The 19,124-nt window shown below is 51.3% G+C and overlaps 2 protein-coding genes across 4 annotated transcripts in view; one reads left to right on the top strand and one right to left on the bottom strand.

The window, feature by feature from the left end:
* TXNL4B (thioredoxin like 4B) overlaps positions 1-19,124 on the top strand; it is a 523,365-nt gene that overhangs the window by 470,673 nt on the left and 33,568 nt on the right. The window contains exon 1 of one of the 2 annotated variants that reach the window (XM_081806408.1): positions 18,497-18,640. The exons of the other annotated variant lie outside the window; for it this stretch is intronic. The gene's annotated coding sequence lies outside the window, so the exon portion shown is untranslated. Of the gene's footprint in view, positions 1-18,496; positions 18,641-19,124 lie in introns of those variants that run through there. 2 annotated transcript variants of the gene reach the window in all.
* Positions 860-19,106, bottom strand: DHX38 (DEAH-box helicase 38). Of its 2 annotated transcripts, none has more exons than XM_031037961.2 (27): positions 18,905-19,106; positions 16,384-16,723; positions 15,853-16,040; positions 15,103-15,204; positions 14,367-14,514; positions 14,091-14,209; positions 13,853-13,929; positions 13,257-13,412; positions 12,574-12,735; positions 12,275-12,382; positions 11,780-11,892; positions 10,094-10,231; positions 9,533-9,719; positions 9,230-9,415; positions 8,697-8,837; positions 8,242-8,352; positions 8,036-8,152; positions 7,743-7,850; positions 7,250-7,362; positions 6,637-6,845; positions 6,389-6,543; positions 5,808-5,963; positions 5,576-5,710; positions 5,270-5,395; positions 4,653-4,748; positions 2,739-2,860; positions 860-1,343 (listed from the first exon to the last, which is right to left on the bottom strand). In XM_031037961.2, exons 1-27 carry the CDS (start codon positions 19,056-19,058, stop codon positions 1,259-1,261), a joined length of 3,852 nt encoding a protein of 1,283 aa, XP_030893821.1. In that variant the 5' UTR covers positions 19,059-19,106; the 3' UTR covers positions 860-1,258. The 2 variants fall into 2 exon arrangements, with proteins under 2 accessions (XP_030893821.1, XP_006742404.1); XM_006742341.3 differs by having other exon boundaries at positions 18,777-18,918.

Here is a 19,124-nt window from a genome sequence, read left to right as displayed (position 1 = left end):
AATAAAGGCAGTTAGAGGTAAAAAGAATGTAAGTAGAGGTGGTAGCTGGTGCTGGCTGGCAAAGCCAGGCTTCCAAACTCATCCATAAAACTGACTTAAATTTTAAATTCACATCCCAGGAACAAAGTGAGAAAGGGAGTAGAATAGTCAGCAGCATGACCCAAGAGGCTGGAGCTGAGCACCGCTGGCCTGGGATCAAGGTGCTTCTGAGCCCCAGGCCAAGCCCATCAGTGATTCAGCCCCAACACAGAACCTTGCAACCAGCACGCCTGGCAGAAGTTCCCCCACCGCCCCGCACAGGGGATCATAAAATAAGGGCCATGGGTGATGCAAAGGGCCAAATACCCAAAAAGCCACCTCAGCAGATATAAGCTGCTTAACAAGAGAAAGGACTAGATGATCCAACAAGGATCATCTTTTATGTGAAAATCAATAAGCAATATTTTATGCTATTTTTGCCAATACGTCACCCTTTCACCTGCAGAGTAGAAACTTCTGCCATTCTGAGCAATACAGCAGCCAACCCACCCCTGGGGAAGGGCAGAGGGTGCGCGGCTGCTCACCTCCTTCCCACTTGACCATTTGGCCAGCCTTGCCCTGCCCACCAGCCTGGGGAAGAGCAAGGCACCCTCAGAGTTTGGCCTGCCCAGGGCCCCAGGCCATTATCATTCCCTGCCAGCTATGTCCCACCCTGCCAACCCTCCTCAGAGAGGCGCTACCTGGAAAACAGAAATAAGGCGAGCTGAGGTTTTAGAAGGATCCACCCAAGGAAAGTCAAGTCGGAGTCCTGCCCATTTTGTTATTTATTACGTGATTTAGGGCAGTGAGGGAAAAAGGAACAGTCTGAAATGCAATAACATTTTACAAACAATAAATTTATTTCCAAATCCTGAATTATAACCAAATTACAATTCCCTCTAGCTCTATTTTGCTGCTTTACACAGAATTTAAAAAATCATAGTCACGGCCAAGTCATTTATATACCAAGCGTCCCAGGAATGGTTTATTTGGATACAGTGGGTCCGGCCCCCTCTCACGGCCTTGGCAGCTCTCAGCTGCCCCGCACCCCCTGCCTGCAGTGAGGAGCTCCTCCTCCCTCTGTTGCTGAGCTGGCCCCTGCAGGACCTTCCCCCAGGGGCCATGATGTACAAAGATGAAAGCGCGCAGATGAAAGGGTTTTGTGGCAGGCCCCGGGTGCTCTAGCCACAGGGCTCAGGACTCAATACGTGGCTGCATCCTCTGCAGGGAAAGCTTCAGCTCAGAGCCCAAAGCGGGCTGGCGTGCGGCGAGGGGTCATGGGTTCCCCTTGCTCCTTCCGGCCTGGAGTGTAGATCTTTGTAGACCTGGAGACACAGAAGGAGGGATGAGGAATCACGCTGCTGCTCACTCCAACCAGGATGTACAGGAGGACAAGGAGCCCGAGACCTTGCTGCTTCTAACTGGTATGTGAGCAGGCTTTGGGACTGAAGGGTCTCCTCCCCCAATACATTCCCAACCCCGCTGCCGTCCGCATTTGTAATGGGAAGCAGAATAAAATATCACCTCATTCTGATATCCACCAAGGATAGATTTTTTAACAATCCCTTTCATACCTACTAAGTGAGCTATGGAGGTAGTCTTCCAGCCACCTCACCAGGCTGCCACTCCACCTGTCTAATAAAGAATCTAGCTGATCTTTGTCCCCAGGTCCTGGCAGGCGAGAATTCTACCAATGAACCACCCATGCACCTGTCCCCAGGTCCAGGGAGGTAATCTCTAAACCCTTGGGATTTCCCAAGGGACTGAATGTCTCTGTTACTCCTGGTGGGCCCTCAGACCACATCTGGTAATTTCTCCTAACGAGATGATTCAGGATGAGGGCTGTACTTTGAGCCTCGTGGTCAGCCCAACCTCTGCGAAAAGAAGGAGGCTAGAGAGTGAGTCAATCACATGGATGCTTACTCAACCATTCATGCCCATGAATGAAACCCCAATAAAACTCTGGACATCGAAGCTCTGGACACTGAGGCTTCCCTGGCTGGCAATGCTCTGTGCACACTATCACGCACCAACATGCCAGGAGGGTAATGCAGCCCTGAGGACAACGGACGCTTCGTATGTGGGACCATCACAGACCTCACTCTCTGTGTCTCTCCCTTGGGCTGGTTCTGATTTGTATCCTTCGGCTATAATAAAATCGTAATCGTAAATAAGAGTACCTTCCTGAGTTCTGTGAGTTACTCTAGCAAATTACCGAATGTGGAGGAGTCCACGGGGATCCCCAAATTTGTAGCAAATTGGTCAGAAGTGAGAGTGACCTTTGGCAACCCCCCAACTCGCAGCTGGTGTCTGACGTGAAGGCAGTCTTATGGAGAACTGTGCCCTTCCCCTGTGAAGTCTGACCTAACTTCGGGCACCAGCAGACACAGAAGCCCAAGGCTCCAAGGCTCCCCTCCCATCCCCACCATGATTTCCAAGTCCTCGCTTGTCAGTGAAGCTGGAACTTCTCCAGACCACCGCAGGCCTCAGTACAACATGACAGTGACCAGGCAGATGTTATCACCACCCGTGACAGTGCGTCTGGAACTCCTCCCATGCCTCCATGTGGGACCGGTCAATTTCTGTCCCCATTCAGCCCTACGCTCAACTTCTCTTAAATCGCGACCCTGCATCAGGGTCTGCTTGGTCTCTCGGGCTGGTCCCCAGAACCTCCCACGGACAGGCTCCATCCCAGCCGGGGTCCCGAGGCCGAAGCTCACCTGACACTGCCCAGGGGGCTGCGCTTTTCCTGCTCCTGCCGCCGGGCTCGCAGCTGCTCCTCAGCCAGTGCCATCTCCTCCTCCATGGCAGAGGCTTCCTCTTTGGCCCGTCGGCGGTTCTCCTAGAAAAGAGGGAGACGTACCGGGGAGCGGCAGGTGAGGAAGCCTCGTAAGCCAGGTGCTCTGTTCTCTGGGCCAGCTCCCAGAGCCAGGGCCACATGGCTCCCTGCCCCAACACCAAGGCGGCCTTGTCTTTTGAGGCCGAAGCCTGTTCTCCTCCTTGAGTCAAGCCAGACACTGCACGATTCAGTCCGAACCCTGTCATGTCTCCGCACTCCACTCAATTCAGTAAGCACTTTCACTCTCTTACCAAGTGCACAGTGATGCCAGGAGGTACAGGACACTGGGAAGACATGACCACCTGGCTGGGAAGAACACACATAAGGAAGATGTGTGCAGGCCCAACACAGACAGTACTGACAAGAGGGGAAGCAAGAGCCCTGCCACCTCCTGCAGCCCTGCATCCTAGCTCTAGGCGGTGGCCGTCCACAGACAGTGAGACCATGAGGAGATGGAGTAGCGGCTAGAGAACTTCTACTGGAGGGACTGGGCAGAACCACTGACCAGTCTCAGCATCCTTTCCAAAAGTGGGACCACCAGACCTTACCTTCCTGACAGCATCTAAAAGGATATTCACAACACCACATGCATTTATGCATCTTTGCCCAAAACAGCTAAACCTAAATCCTATCAGGACTTGAGATTAATTATGAGTTTGTAGAAATAACATGGGATAGAGGCACAAGTTAAACGCCATCACAAAAAAGCAATCGGCCAAATACAGAATGTGAACATTCTCCAAGTGACCTGGTTTCTCTGATAAATCAATACCATAATAAAGAATGGGGGCGGAACATGTTCTAGAATAAAAGACTTAACACATATAACAACTAATTGTAATATTTGGATCCTAATCCAAGCAGATCAATCATAAAAAGTTATCTTTGGGATAAAAGGAGAAATATGAATAAGAACTGGAAACTTAGATAACATTAAGGATTAATTCCGTTAAGCAACAACGGCATAAACATTACATCTTAAAAACAAGTAAGTCCTTTTAGAGATGCTTACTCAAGTTTTTACTGGTGAAATAATGTGTCTGAAATATGCTTTAAAATTCTTCCAGGAAAAAAAAAGGAGTGTGTGGAGGAGGGTAGAAATAAGCCAAACCAGACTGACCAATGTTGATCATTATGGAGAGCAGGTGACAAATTCATGATGGCTCCCTATACTGTTTTTTACACTTTTATGAATATTTGCACTTTTCAATAATAAGGTGTTTTGTTTTGTTTTTTTAAAGGCCTGGGTAGCTCAGTTGGTTAAGCGCCCAACTCTTGATTTCAGCTCAGGTCATGGTCTCAGGGTCATGGGATCAAGTCCCGCATCAGGCTCTGTGCTCTCTCTCCCTCTCTTTAAATAAATAAATAAAATCTTAAAAAAAAAAAAAAAGAACGCTAGGCAGACCAAGCAACCAGAGCAGACAGGGGAAATCTTTTTTTTTTTTTTTTTTAAAGATTTTATTTATTTAACAGAGAGAGACATAGCAAGACAGGGAACACAAGCAGGGGGAGTGGGAGAGGGAGAAGCAGGCTTCCCGCCGAGCAGGGAGCCCAATGCAGGGCTTGATCCCAGGACCCTGGGATCATGACCTGAGCCGAAGGCAGACACTTAACGACTGAGCCACCCAGGCGTCCCAGACGGGGGAAATCTAACAGACCAACCTGGCTCGATCACAGCTTTTGTGTTTGAGAGAGAAGTAAGAGGGTAGCAGTCAGATGATGACATTATCAGGCTGAGGGGAAAATGGGTCCACACAGGCAAGCAGAACCTCCATGGCAAGTGCAGGATGCTTACCTGCCGAGACTTTCCTGCCTGTTTCACACTGTAGAACATGGGGCCCAGCTCCGCCAGCCACTCTCCATCCACAGCGGTCACACACTGCATGTACTCCTGCAGGCAGAAGGATCACAAAGTGGTGGTCACAGAAGAACCAGTGCTTTGGGCTGTCCTTCCCACAGCAGTTCCATAATTAGGACCCATGTGGGAAGGGCCTGACCCCCAGCCCTCTGAGGCTGAAAAAAGCAGACATAAGCCCTAGACACTGCAATTTTAATCCTTTCTCCCATTTAAATTCCTCCTCCATGCTTGAAAACATGCCCCCTAGTATCCAAGAGAAAAGGCCTAGCCCCTCAGAAGGCCCTTCTAATGACACCAAGAGGGGTTGCTTATCCCAGGCAGGAAGCAGGGAACAATCCCGCTAGCGCAGCTGAGGCCACTGTCTACTAAAGGTTAACTCTACGTAAGCTTCCCCCAAACCCAAATGAAAACCAATCTCAACTCCCCTCAAAGCAACACATGTGGCCTCGAGTCTCCCGAGCTCAAAGCTCATACCGGAAAGCAATGAAGGGTTACAAAGGCCTGGCCCAGCGAGGTAGGCCTATGTCATGCCAGCTCTGTCGGAAAAGACTCACCTTGGTGGTCATGACCAGCTCGTGATACACTATGTAGTCTGGGGTGTAGCCCATTCCAAAGAGGGAGCTGGTGGGGTGCAGGTGGCAGGGCATCCCTGTCCGGATATTCACATACTCCCCGATGCCCTAGGGAAGAGACAAAACCAGTAGCCACATCAAGAAATTGCGGCTCACGTGGGCAGCCACTCCATCCCTTGCCTTGGTGGGGAAAGCCCAGACCTGCAGGACTAGACAATGAGAAAGAACTTTGCCCTGAAACAATTATCAGACCAGGAAGTGGCTGCAACCAGGCTCCTCCGGGCTCACCTTGAGCTTGGCTGCCTGGTGAAAATAGGCGGCACAGATACACTTCCGGACGATGTCCCAGTCAGTGCCACACGAGGCCAGGCTCATCCGCTGCTGTACCATGATGTCCTTGAGCTGAGCCCGCACTTCCCGGACCTAGAGCAAGACATGGGGCAGAGAAGGATGGCACCCGCCTCTTCCTCCCTATCACCCCTCACCCCAACAGCCTGTTCATCTGAGCTACTGCCCTTACCTTCCGCATGGCCTTGGCATGGATAAAATGATCATTACACCAGATGGTGGAGTAATTATTATTCTTCCACTGCAGGTAGACATTCAGGTAGGTCAAATGATCACTCTCGGGGACAGCAAACTTCTCCCGGATCTGATCACTCTCCTCCTCTCGGCCCTAGGAAGGAAAAAGGACCTTTACTCTGAGCACATGGAGTCCAGGCCCGCTGAGAAGACCCTGCACCTGGCTGCACACACAACTTCAAACACATTGATATGTTACCTGGACAACACAGGAAAAATAACATAGCTTATGACAAAATATTTACTCTAAAATGTGGGGGCTCTGAAACAACTGTCCTAGAAGGTAACAAATGCTCTTGTCAATTTCCAAATCACTCTCTGAGAACCCCTGATCTAGCCCAGGCTCTCCCTCACCCCAACCTGCTTACCAGAAAACAGCAAGTTTACTCTTTGGACTCCTGTCCCTCCACCCCATGTTAATGATACAGAAAGAAACTGGTCCTCTCTAGTCCTTCCTCAAGCCCTGTCACCCGAGTTGCGGCCGCTGGGGCAAGAGAAGCGTGGCCGCCACGTCCCCACCTTGGGCCTGTAGAAGATGGCCGGCACGGAGAGCATGGACACGATGAGCAGGATCTCCGAGCTGCAGCCCATGTCACAGGACACAATCAGCATCTTGGACAGCGCCGGGTCCAGCGGGAACTCCACCATCAGCCGCCCCGTCGAGGTTAGACCACCTGGGAGAGGAGCAAATCCGGACATTGAGGGGACGCAGTGAGGTCAAGAGAGAGCGAACCCCATGTCTCTCCCGGCCGCTGGGGCCCACACACCGGTGTTGTCCAGGGCCCCTAGGATCCAGAGCTGATACATGGAGTTGAGCATGTTGTCCTCGGGCGGCGGGTCCATGAAGTGGAATTGCAGCAGGTCCTGCACGCCGAGGGACTTGAGCAGCAGCACCACATTGGCCAGGTTGGTCCTCTGGATCTCAGGCACCGTGGTGGTCAGGAGCTCGTTCTTGTAGGCACTCTGGGTGTAGAGCCTGCCGGGGAGAGCACCGGGCCCTGCTGAGTCTCCCACAGGCCTGGCGCCTGCACAGGCATCCCCATGGTGGAGGAGCCACACTGTCCCAACTCTCCCGGTGCCTCGAAGCAAAGTGTGCTGTGCTCCGGTGAGGGCGCCTGCCACGCGGGGCTGCCTGCCACACGGCGCTGCCTGCCACACGGCGCTGCCGGAAACCCGAAGCCGCTCAGACCTCACAGCTGCCTGCAAAGGCTGCTGCTGATGAGAAGACCAACACGTGGCAGTCCCGCAACCAGCGCCCAGCCTCAGGGATCCTGGGGCCGGCATCCCTGTGTGGGCTCACAGTCCAGTGCCCGCCACCCCAGCTCCACACTCTGCCATCCCGGCACCGCCCCAGAAGGCCGGCTAGCACAGGGCTCCTACCTGAAACACTGACCTGGGCCCGTCCTGCCAGCGCGCCCCGACCTCTGGTTGGCATTGGCCTGGCTGATGGGGTAGATCTGCAGAGCATCCATGCCAATCCTGGGGTTGAAGACCTTGGAGGGGACAGAAAAGAGCTGATGAAGGAGAGAGCAAGGCGCAACAGGGAGGCAGCCCTGAGACAAAGACAGACAAGCCCAGGCTGCTACACATCAGAGCATAGTGTTCTAGCAACGTAGGCAGCCGTCCTTTTGAAGCCGGGAACCTTAAGAAATGTCCCCCACAAACATCAGCTCTGGATCTCTACTGAGTTATTAAATCATCTACTTCGTGGCGTTATCACAAGGATTAAATCAGTCAAGTGCATGGTAAAATCAGCACTCAAATGTTAGCCTCTGAAATAGCACCACCGGCCGAGGACCCAGGGCCTGCCCTCCCACCGACTGAGTTACTGTGGGTGACGGCCCATGGCCCCAGCGCCCATGTCTTCCTTTACCTTTAATTTGCAATAACCAGAGTCAATAACAAACATGATGCCGTCGACAGTCAGCGACGTCTCAGCAATGTTGGTGGCAACGATACACTTCCGAACGCCGTCTGGAGCCTAGAGCCGGGCAGGACGTACAGAGGGGCAGGCTGTAGGCCCGCAAGTAGGAAAGACTCCACAGGGAAAAAAGCACCCCCACCCCTGCCAGAAAAGTAACACCCTCTCTCTCTTGTCCTCCCTGGGGAAAATCCAGGGAGACCCAAAGGTGGGGACCCAGGACAGACTTTCTTGGTGTCACACACCTTCTGGAAGATTTTAGCCTGGAGGTCGGACGGCAGCTGGGAGTAGATGGGCAGCACGGCCAAGGCAGGTGCATTCTCCAGTTCCTCCAGATGTTCCACAATCTGGTCTGAGGTCACCTGAGGGCAGAGAGAGGAGCCATGAGACACCAGAGCCCCTCACAGGCAGGACACTACCCGTTCATCACAGTCATGACCAAGTCACACACCTCAATGTCCTCTTGGCCAGGCATGAAGATAAGGATGTCCCCAGGGGCCCCTGACAGGTGCACCTGTAAGGACTGCTTCACTGCGGCCTCCACGTAGTCCTCCTGCGGGGTCTGCAACACCAGCCAGGGTCACGGTCAGAGGAAAGTTATCAAGGGAAATGCAGGCCGGCACCCCTCTGGGAACCAGTGGCCAGTCGCTGGTGTGGGGCTACAGAGGGTGGACGTTCAGGGCTACAGATGGGCCTGCCTGCCCTCCTTGGGCCCTGCACTTCTGCTCTAATAAAAGTAAACCTCCCCCAGGGTACAGCCCTTTATCTCTGAGGCCTAGAACTGCAGGATGCACCATCTGCCCCATGGTACCCACAAAACTTTCCCAAATCAGTGCCCTAACCCTTGCCCTCCAGATGGGTTCTCATCAGAGGTGAGGATCAGTTCAAAAAAGGAGGCCTCGGTACCTTGCTGAAGAGAATGTCAACAGGGAAGGTACGACCAGGGATGTGGAAGATGGGAACATTCCCAAAAAAGGCAGCAAATTTCTCTGCATCCATAGTGGCTGACGTGACAATGAGCTTCAGGTCTGAACGCCGAGCCACCACCTAAGAGAAGAGGTCAGTCTGAGGCTTCCCTAGAGATTTGGAACCCTTGGCACCCACACCCAAGTCTCACCAACATTACTCCCAAATGAAACAGGCTGAAGCTGACGGAGCGGCACATTAGACTCTTAAGAATGCTGAAGCCTGAAGCCAGGGAGCCACAGCCAAGAGAACCATGATTCACTCAGCTGAGCAGGAACAGAGTCAACTACAACACCAGGTCTGACCCTGGCAACCTGGAGGCCTTAGGGGACACTCTGGCCTGTCAGAGGCCCCCCTCAGCCTCCCAGGCGAGAGCCCAGCCCGCCTGGAGCACCTGGGTCACTAACTACAAACGGCGCGCTGCTCAAAGCCCCAGGGGTGCAGACGGACTGTACCCCACAGCCTTCACTCACCTCCCGGAGCAGCCCAAAGAGCACATCAGTGTTGAGGGAGCGCTCATGGGCCTCGTCCATGATGATGGCACTGTAGTGATCCAGGTCCGCTTCCCGGAGCGACTCCCGAAGCAGGATCCCGTCCGTCATGTATTTGATCAAGGTGTTTTCTGACGTGCAGTCTTCAAAGCGGATGGCATAACCCACCTGAAGGTCAGAGAGAAACGGCTCAGAAGCCCTGGCACACCCCGTGCTGGGTCCAGGCCTTAGCAGATCAGCTCAGATGGATGGAAGCCGCACGGCTCAGCCCGCACGCCCACTCACCTCCTCACCAAGGTTTCCCCCCATTTCTTCACTGACTCTCTTGGCCACAGACATGGCAGCCACACGCCGAGGCTGCGTGCACCCGATCATCCCATAGTCCGTGTAACCGTCTTCATGCAAGTACTGTGTCAGCTGAGTGGTCTTACCACTCCCTGTCTCTCCAACCACGATCACAATGCTGTTATCTCTACAAGGGAGAGAACACGAAGGGCAAGGTGGGCTAGGTGGAAGGTCAGCCTCCTGTGAGGCTCCAACAGGACAGGGCCACCTCCTATGCCCACATCTAGCTAGGCAAGGAGCACGCCTGCTTAGAAAGGTGCTTCCCTGGGAAAACGGCCTAGAACCCAGACATCTTCTAGAAAGTCTCGAAGACAGTGGGGTTTAAAGAAGTGAACTCTAACAAAGCAATGCTGTTTTGCCTGCTTATGTCACATAAGAAAAAATTCTTTGTCTTCCCCATCAGATGCAGCGCCCCAAAACAAAAGAGCGACTGAGTCAACACAAGGGACAAAGGGGAGCCCGGTTCCCTCGTGGTCCTCCCAGGCCCCGGGAAGGAATTACCTAATGATAGTCAGCAGTTCTTGCTGCACAGCAAAGATGGGCAGGTACTGCCGCTGCTCCAGAATAGACTTCTTTTTGGCAAATTCACTGCTGGCTTCGCTCTTTTTCTTCATGTGATCTGCAAACTTCTGCTCTGTCCTGAGAACACACAGCAGCCTAAGTACCCTGCACAGTTTCCCACATTGTTCTTCCTGACGGGGTTCCTGCCCTTCTTCCAACACCCAAGAACGAGAACCACCTCAACAAGATGCAAGAAGTCTCTGAGACCCCAGTGCAGCCAGGTAATCTGAGACGCTCCTCATGTCCTCTGGCCCCAGGAACTGGCACTGCTGTCTGAGAAGCCATCATCCACAACATACCCAGCACCCTCAGGTCAAACAGGGATCAGTATGACTCACAGGAGTTCAGATTAGCAAACGGGCCAAATCTCGGCCCTAAAGAGGAGCTGAAATCACTGGGTCGTGATCTTGTACAGAGTACTGGGGGGTGTTGATTTCTGCACGAAACGTGAAGGGCTAAAAGGAGGAGGCGAGGCTGCAGAGTCCTGACCAGGCTCAGACCTCTACCCTCTGCTCTGGGCAGGACGGCATAGTCTGAACAGCTTCATTTTCAAAGAATTATGAGACCAAACACACCCACTGAGTATCGACCAACAGCTTCTACTGGAAGCACGCAAATATCTGACACATGCACATAGGCCTAGACTCAAAAGTACTACGTGAGTCTCCCCAGACTGCACGGCAAAGAGAGAGCGGTTCGGTGCTGCCGAAGGCCACACCTCCGCTACCCGTCCTCCCCACGAGAGACTTGTCCCCTGGCAGGCCCACCCCACGCTCTGCCAGCAGTATTTCTAGTTTCACTGTCACTCCTGGTCGGCTAACAGTCAATGCCTAAGTGATTACATTAATTACAAGCTAACAAGGGCTGACCAGTAGTACCGACTCCTGATTTGGGTCATTTCTCACAGGGGTACAGAGAACTATTCACTTGGCTGCTGGTTTGACAAGACTTTAGAATGTTCAGAGGATGAGACTGGTGAGGGACATTTGAGTCCAGCCATCTACCCACGGTGGGAACCCCAATAAGCAGCTCTCTGCCATCTGCTTAAATATCTCTATGAACAGGGATGTCACTCTCTGATAAGACAATCCTTTCTATTTTCAAACCCGTTAAAAGTAGTTCCTCCTTCCATTAAACTGAAACCTAAGGGGGCAAAGCCCACCTTCTAATACTGAACATCTTGAAACGCACTTACGCAGAGCGGCTGGGCTCCAAAGCTCCGCTATCTGGGTCTCATCATCACACCACCATTTATTATCTGGATGACCTCAAACCAGCTACTTAACCTCCCTGGGCCTCCTGCTCTGCACACGGGACATGGGAAGGAGAGCACCTACCTACATGGGACTGTCGTGAGACCTCAGGGCGCGAGTATGTGTGAGCTGTTTAATGCCGGCAGGGCAGGGTTGTGCCTACAACAGCAGCAGTAGTGGCAGGAGGACTAATATCGAGGAAAAGCTGAAGACGGTAGGAGAGAAAGACCGGAGGAAGGGACCAGAAGGGACCAGAAGACCCAAAGTGACATGACTTTCCTATTCACAAACCACAAATTCTATCCGTTCGCCAGCAAGCATCCTGGAGGGCACCAGTCTTTGGAGACAGCCCGGTGCTGACCAAGACTCCTACCTATAGTCCACTTTACCGTCTTCTGTCATAGCTTTATCTGGCTCTTCCTCTTTTTTGACACCCATGATATCTCCTAGCTTGGTTCCAGCCAGCTCCCAGTGTTTGTGTTGAGCCTGAAAAAAATTACAAAATGTAAGTCGGCCCCATCGTGTAACACGACTGTGGTCAATGGAAAGTCAATCCCACTTGACAAGACACTTCATCCAGCAGGTGGTAAACTCCCACAAGGCAGCAGTGGCACTGAGCCTGCTTCCTCATTTCAACCTCAAGCTCCCCAAGCATTGGGCCCTGCGGTTGTTTTCAGTAAGGCCCTGGTGGAGGAACACAATGCCCTCCTCCAACAGTTCTTTCTTGCTCTGTGAGTTCCCTCGAACTTCCAAAAGGAACCCTATCTGTGAGATCTAATACAATTTCTAAAAAGAAAAAAGAAAGACCCCCCCCAAAAAAAACAACCCACAACAGAAACTCCCCAGCCCCAAATGACAGGAAACCAACCTTTTTGCGTTCCTTCTGCTCCCTGTGCTTCCGCACTGTTTGACTGCCTTTTCGAGCAATAATGGCCAGGTCCGAAGTGGCATCCTTGACTGGAATCACGGGCTCTGGCTGCAGAAGGTTGAGGAAAAAGAGAAGTTCCCCACCAATGGTTAAACTCAACAGGCAGGTCCACTTCATAGCAGCCCCAGTAAATGGAACAGACTGCTACCCTATCAGGCGGGGGGCCTTTTTTCCCCCTTTTTCCTTTGTTCACTTCAGTTCTATCTAAGCTGGTTTCTCTCGGGCCCCGTGGGCCTCACCTGCTTGGTGAAGACAATGCGCCCGTCAAGAAAGGGAGGAACCAGGTTATGCACCATGAGGTGCACCTTGGCCGCGCTGTCCTCCTCGAAGTCCTCGTCCACCTCCAGCCGATGGACCACCCCGCTGGTGAGCATGCGGTTGGTCTCCCAGCGCTCGTTATCCTGTGACAACACAACAGGAGGCACGCTCAGACTGCAGCCAAAAGGCATCCCGAAAGGTCACCGGGCAAGTCCACCCATCAAGTCCTGACAGAAGGGCCAGGGGACGCCACAGACGTGTCCCGGGCCTCCGTACCCTGCAGCTCCTTAGAAAGCAGAGTCCCTGATCCCAAATCACCGGCAGTATTTTTTCCAAGCAGCAGCCCTTGATATCTAAGTCAGAACCTCTATACGGACAGACACAGGGCGAGTGTCGCAAGCCCCACTCAGAGACACAAAGAACACAGAGCCAGGACCCACCCTATCACTTCCCATCCACGGCAGCCCTCGAGGAAGGACTGCAAAAGAAAGAAGTTAGGAGTTGGGGGTTTATCTGAAGCTGCGGAGAGGTTCCACGCCCACCCCTCCTCTGCCTCCGGAGGTACAGCGACAGCCGGTACGGCGGCAACGGGGAGGCGAGCTGTGCTGCCACCACGCGCCCCCGACTCCGGCTGAGTCGGCTCCGACTACTGTGGGCAGCCCACCTCATTGATCTGCCTCCGCTGAGCCGAAATGCGCTTCTGCTTCTGTTTATGCAGGTGCTGCTCCCGCCTTCTCACGTAATCCTCGGAGGAGTAGGCCAGGGGATTGTGGAACTCATCGTATCCCTCGTCCATCATGTACCAGTCCCGGTCCGCTTGCTGCAGCACAGGGGACAGAGCAATGAGAACAAGGGACAGATGGAGCTTACGAGAAGGACAAGGCCAGAGAAGAGATGTCTGCGAAGTCACTGCTGCGATGACAGGCGCGGGGAAGGGCCGCCCTGCTGGACGGGGAGCCTTCTAGAGGAGAACTACGGGGACTGACTCGCGACAGCACTTCTTATGTCTACCACACGGTGGCACAAGCACTTAACTAAAAAGTTAGGCCAGCCCTGCATCCGGTGGGAAGTGTCACCACCGAACCTGTGCCTCCGTAAAGATTCCAGGGCTTCGGGACTGAATAGGGCTCAGCTCCCGAGAATGCCCCGTGTTACCCTCCGTCATCAAAGTCCACTTCCACTGGAGCGTCACTCATTGCCCACTCGCCTGCAGAGGGCCACCACCCCTCGTTCAGCCCCTCAAAGATGTCAAGCTTTTACCCTCTGGTCATCCTCCCATTGCTGCCGTTCCTCTTCTGTGTCAAAGGAAATTCCCTCTTCGCCATCTTCGCGTCTTCCTGAAGGAGAACACGTAGAAGGTCAGTCCCAATGACCCCAGCTTATCCCCAGCGGCCACCAACAGCCCTGCAGAGCTGCACCACTCCAAAGTACAGCTTTGCTCGGCCTCAGCGGGACGAGCCATCCTGCTTTCCTGCCTCCTCCTCCCTCCCTGCCTTACCTCGGCCCCTGGACAGACGGGGCGTGGACCCCAGGTGTCTTCTGTCATCGGCCCACTCGTTGTATTTGTAGGATGGGGTTGGCAGAGGTGTGTCATCTGAATACCTGCTCCTCACAGACCTGGGCAACAGTATAACCAGCATCACCAGGTAGTCACTAAGCTGAGACATGTCCCCCAGCTGCCATCTGCTCTCCCAGCCCAGATCCCTTTGCCCTCCTCACGTCCACCCTGTGCCAGCCACCCAGAGAAACCGGGCTGCTCTGTCCAGAACATCACCTATCCCGATCACGACTGGACTGTCGATGGCTCCGCTCAGAATCCCGATAGGAAGGCGTTGGGGAGGGCGATTCCCACTGCGAGCGCCTTGAGGAGCCATAGCCACTGTCCTCTTCCTCCCAGGTAGACCTTGAAGGGGTAGCTGCATCTGGGGCCACAAAGAACATAACCACAGGAAACATCTAACTTAACCAGGACACGGCTCTAGAGCTATCAGCCAAAAGTCAATTCCCCAAATTTCTTTATAAAGTATAAACTTTATATCTGTAACACATAACTATTTGTAACAGATTTAACATGGTTTGGACAGTTTTTAAAGATACCTGGATTTTAATGGTCCAGTTTTCATGGGTTTATAACATTTTTTTTTTTTAAGTGTGTTTATAACTTTTGAAGGAACAGCCAATTTCTCTCAGCAAACATACTACTCTTGCACAATACTCTTGCTTATAAATAATTATTTTTAATAAACCCTCTTCCCCAGCTCCCTATTCTTTCCTGCCATTTGGCAAACTGGCCATTCAGCCAACCAGCCCATCAGCTTAAAGGAGCAGATCCATCTCGACAGGTCCAGGGCCTCCCCATATGACTCAGAACCAAGTATTCCAAGAAGTTCACAGTGGAATCAGCAATTCTGACTCTACCCACAGCAAATCAACTGAGGACGGGATTCGCTCACCCCACCTTTTACACACTCGATCCCTCACAAGTCACCCTAAGTGACAGCTCAGTCTACCTTTAGGTCGGTGTCTCGGGCTCTCCGGTTCATTTCTTCTACTGCGCTCTGACCCTCCATCTCGCTCGGATCTGCTGCTGTGTCTGCTTCTATCCCGCTCATCTGTCAAGAGCCACACACAGAGCTTAGGGTCTATGTGTCGCATGCTAACTTCCACCCGTCTTCACCCTAGAGAAAGGACAGGCCTCCCCACTCACTCACAGGTGCAACCTGCACTGCTCTAATGCGATCCATGGGCTCCTGAACTCACATAGCCCCATTCTTTCAAGGGGTAAAAATAGTTACTGGCTAGAAAGTTTCAAACTCACAGTAACAGTTATTTTCCTGCAAGAATTCAAAAAACAATAGTTATAAGTCTACAGTGAATAGCTGTTTAATAGTTACAAGTCTATAAACTATAAAACTTACAACCATACTGAGCAAAACCAGCATTGGATTTTATGTCTAGCTTTGCTCCCCAGCACTGTCCTTTCTCTTTCACCAAAACTGCTGTAAATTCTGGTTTCTTATACATATTACCCGTTACCACCTTTACCACCAATTGTAATAAAATGAGGACCACACACTCAAGCAAAGCAGCTTTGTTGCAAGTAACAGTTCTTAAGCTGCCTGCTATTCCCAATCCTGACACAATCAAAACCAACAGGGCTCCCTAATTATTGGGCATTAGAAAAACTCCTGCAATACGAAAGAGGCTGACATGTTAATTCAAATGTTTAACAGGCTACAGGAACTACGCCGACCGGTTACCTCTGTCTCTCTTGCGGTCACAGTCTCGATCCCGTGATCTCTCTTTCTTCCGATCCTTTTCTTCTTTGGACGAGGCATAGACACCATGTTCCCGCCGCTCCCGCTCTCTCTGCCGATTGCGTTCCCAAAACTCTTCACTCACACCACCAGGATGGGATGGAGTCTCTACCCGAGCAGATCGATAATGTCTGAAACAGGGAGGGCAACTAGTAAAAGACCCTTCTATAGGAGAAAACCCTTGCCCCCAGACCTCTGGCTGGCTGACCTGTCCTTTTCCACTTTATCTCCCGACAGGCTTACTTATGGCAACAACCCAAAACACTTCTAACCCCCATCCTCTCTTTAGTTGCCTTTGACTGTTCCCCACAAATCTGAAGAAAACACCAATTCCTATCCACCTTAGATACTACAGAATCATAATAAAATCATAAAGGTCTACATATCCAACAAGAAAACAGAAATAAACACGCAATGTTATTTTCTGGCCGCCATTCTCGTTCCCTTTGCGTCAACCCATCCTAAAGCCTTTACCTGTCTTTTCGGCTATGTCGGCCAGCTTGGTCACTGCCCTCCTCCTCAGCATCCCTCTGGTCATCCTTGCTCTCCTCCCAGTCCTTGTAGGAAGAGATTCTGGACTTCTTCTTGTCCTCCCCATCGTCCTTCTCCTCTCGCTCCCTTCGTTTCAGGGAAGCTAACAAGTCCAGTCCCAGCAATGAAGGGCGGGGGGCAGGGGCCTTGAAAACATGCTGCTCACTGGCTGCACTTTTGGTCTTGCAAATAAGACCGCCAACCTGAGAGTCCAGATCAGTGCCTTCCAATCGATGGATGGAGGCATCCTCACTGATGTCCTCCATGACAGACTCTGGGATGTCTGTGGAAGGGAGACAACCCATTTTGTACTGCAGGTAAGAGAAGGTTCAACTCTGCTATAACCCAGGATAACTGTAGTTAGAAGTATATTCAGGGGGCTAACTACCCAACAAGATGAGGCTTTGTTTAGCTACCTCTTACCAAGACCTTTCCATTAAGTCAATGACAATCTCAAAAGATCCTCCGACTCCCACCCCAACACACATCAGAAATAGACACACACACACACACACACTCGCACACCCACCAAACACCAGGATCCAAGAGGGTATCATCCAGGCAAGAACAGACCTCACTAAGGGACACTTGCTAGAACATCATAGCATCTAGAAAGGGACTGTAGGGGAAACACCACTAGATTTTAAGTCCAAATCCTCAATTAGAATGCAAGCTTTTGACATTTTCTACTTGTATGATTGTAAGCAGAAAAATTAATATTTGGTTAGGCATAATTTCTCTATCTGTAAAATAGAAATACTTTTTGTTTTATCTAATCCATGGAGCTATTGTGAGAATCAAACACTAGAGTGTATGTGAAAGCACTCTGTAAATACACAGTGTTACATAAAGGTGTTACATTATTTTACTTGCTGTGCTCCTATATACCAACTGGGGCTCAACATTTTCTACCTGAGTTGTTCTACTTCTCCCTCCCTTTAAACTACAGGTACAGTAGAGTAGGCAGATTGGGGTATAAGGCTACCATGGATGTGATCCATTCATTAATGGCTTTATTGGGACCAGTTGTGGTTGTAGAAAAGAATTACCTCACAGCAGTTGAAATCTATTTAATGACAATCCACGTTCACCAAAAATATTGATGAGAAACACTAGGTTTCGTTATGAAATGGTGTTCCTGAAAGTATTAAGGTGACTGTAAGATTTTCCGGCACTCAACTTGTAACAAATTCCTCTTTACCTCCCATTACACACCATTCACTTATAAACATACACTGATTTCTGCGTGCTTGGATAATTCCCCTTTCAACAAGTCAGTGAAGCAAAGGAACTGTCAAGGTGCAGGTACCACCGGAATCCAGAATGTTTTGCCCAGCTCTAATTAACATGCACGGCTCTATAGAGAAATAACGCCAAACAGACTGGACACATAATATGAACACAGACACAAGAGTTGCATTTTGAAAAATGCCATCAGGCAGAAGAGAAAAGGGAGAGCTGCATATTGGTGACATCTGTGTGCATGTGAGGAAATCTAAATAAGAAGGTAAACACATATGTGTTCTGGTCAGCAGTAGTCTGAACTAGAAAATATACTCCTATAATGGGAAAAAGAGAACCTTGTCTGTCTTGCTGTTGCTGTGCCCAGTGCCTAGCAAAATAAACGTTTGATGAATAAATGGATGAATGAATTTAAACTGACGAACGGAGAATGGGAAGCCAAACATTTCTAGAGACAGCAAAGGAACATACCAACAACCCAGGATAAGGCATCTGATCTGACAAGAGTTAATTAGCTGCTGAGAACAAATAAGACGTTAAGGGGCTGGATTCTGGAGAATGATAAATGACAAAGAAGCCACATAGGATAAAAAAAAATTTTTTTTAAGAAAAACTAGATTTACTCATTCAACAATTTTTCATTGACTGCCTTCCGTGAGCCAGTTGCTGTTTGGGGCAATAGGAATAGAACAGAGAACAAAACAGACAAAAATCCTCGGCTCCTAGTAGATGAGATCACCTAGTAAAGATACCACTATGACGGAGAAAAGGAAGACACGGGATCCCTACTTGGGCTCGGTCTCTGCCTGGGAGGGGACTAATGCAGAAGCCTGAGGAAGGGTGCAGGGTGACCCCTGGACAGCATCCTTGCACCTCCGTGAGGCCGCGCCAAGCAGCAGGATCTGACCAGATCAAGGAGAAAGGATGGAGAAGGCCTGAGCGGCGCAGCATCCCTAAGGTGAGAAAGGCAAGTTGGGTGACAGGGACGAGACTTCGCAAACCCGGGCAGGAACCTGAGCGAAGGACCGATATCCCCCGCCTGGAGCTGCCATGATTGGCGAAGGGCAGGTCAGGAAGGAATAAGGGACACTCACCTCACCAAGCCCGACTCTCGGGACCTTCTGTCCCAGATTCTGGGGCGCCGGCACCACCACCCCTCACTCAGACCGCCTTAGAAATCCAGACATAAACCTTAAACGCGGCCATTATTGTCCCATAATACCTTGCGCGATCCCCTCTATCTGTCCAAAGATACCATCGAGTGCGGCCCGGAAAACGCCGATTCCCCGCTCCGGTTGTGGGACAAAAAGCGACCAAGCACTCAAGGCTAGAGTGTCCTCCTCTGGGACTCGGCTCGAGACACTTCCGAGTCTCATCGCGACCAATCACAGTTAGTCTGAAAGGCAAGAGGAAAGGGAGGGTGAGGGGAGGAGGTCGGTCAT

This window comes from Leptonychotes weddellii, chromosome 16 (assembly GCF_054177405.1).
Source record: "Leptonychotes weddellii isolate Sample4059 chromosome 16, ASM5417740v2, whole genome shotgun sequence".
Classification (NCBI taxonomy): domain Eukaryota; kingdom Metazoa; phylum Chordata; class Mammalia; order Carnivora; family Phocidae; genus Leptonychotes; species Leptonychotes weddellii.
This window is presented reverse-complemented; position numbering and strand designations above follow the sequence as displayed.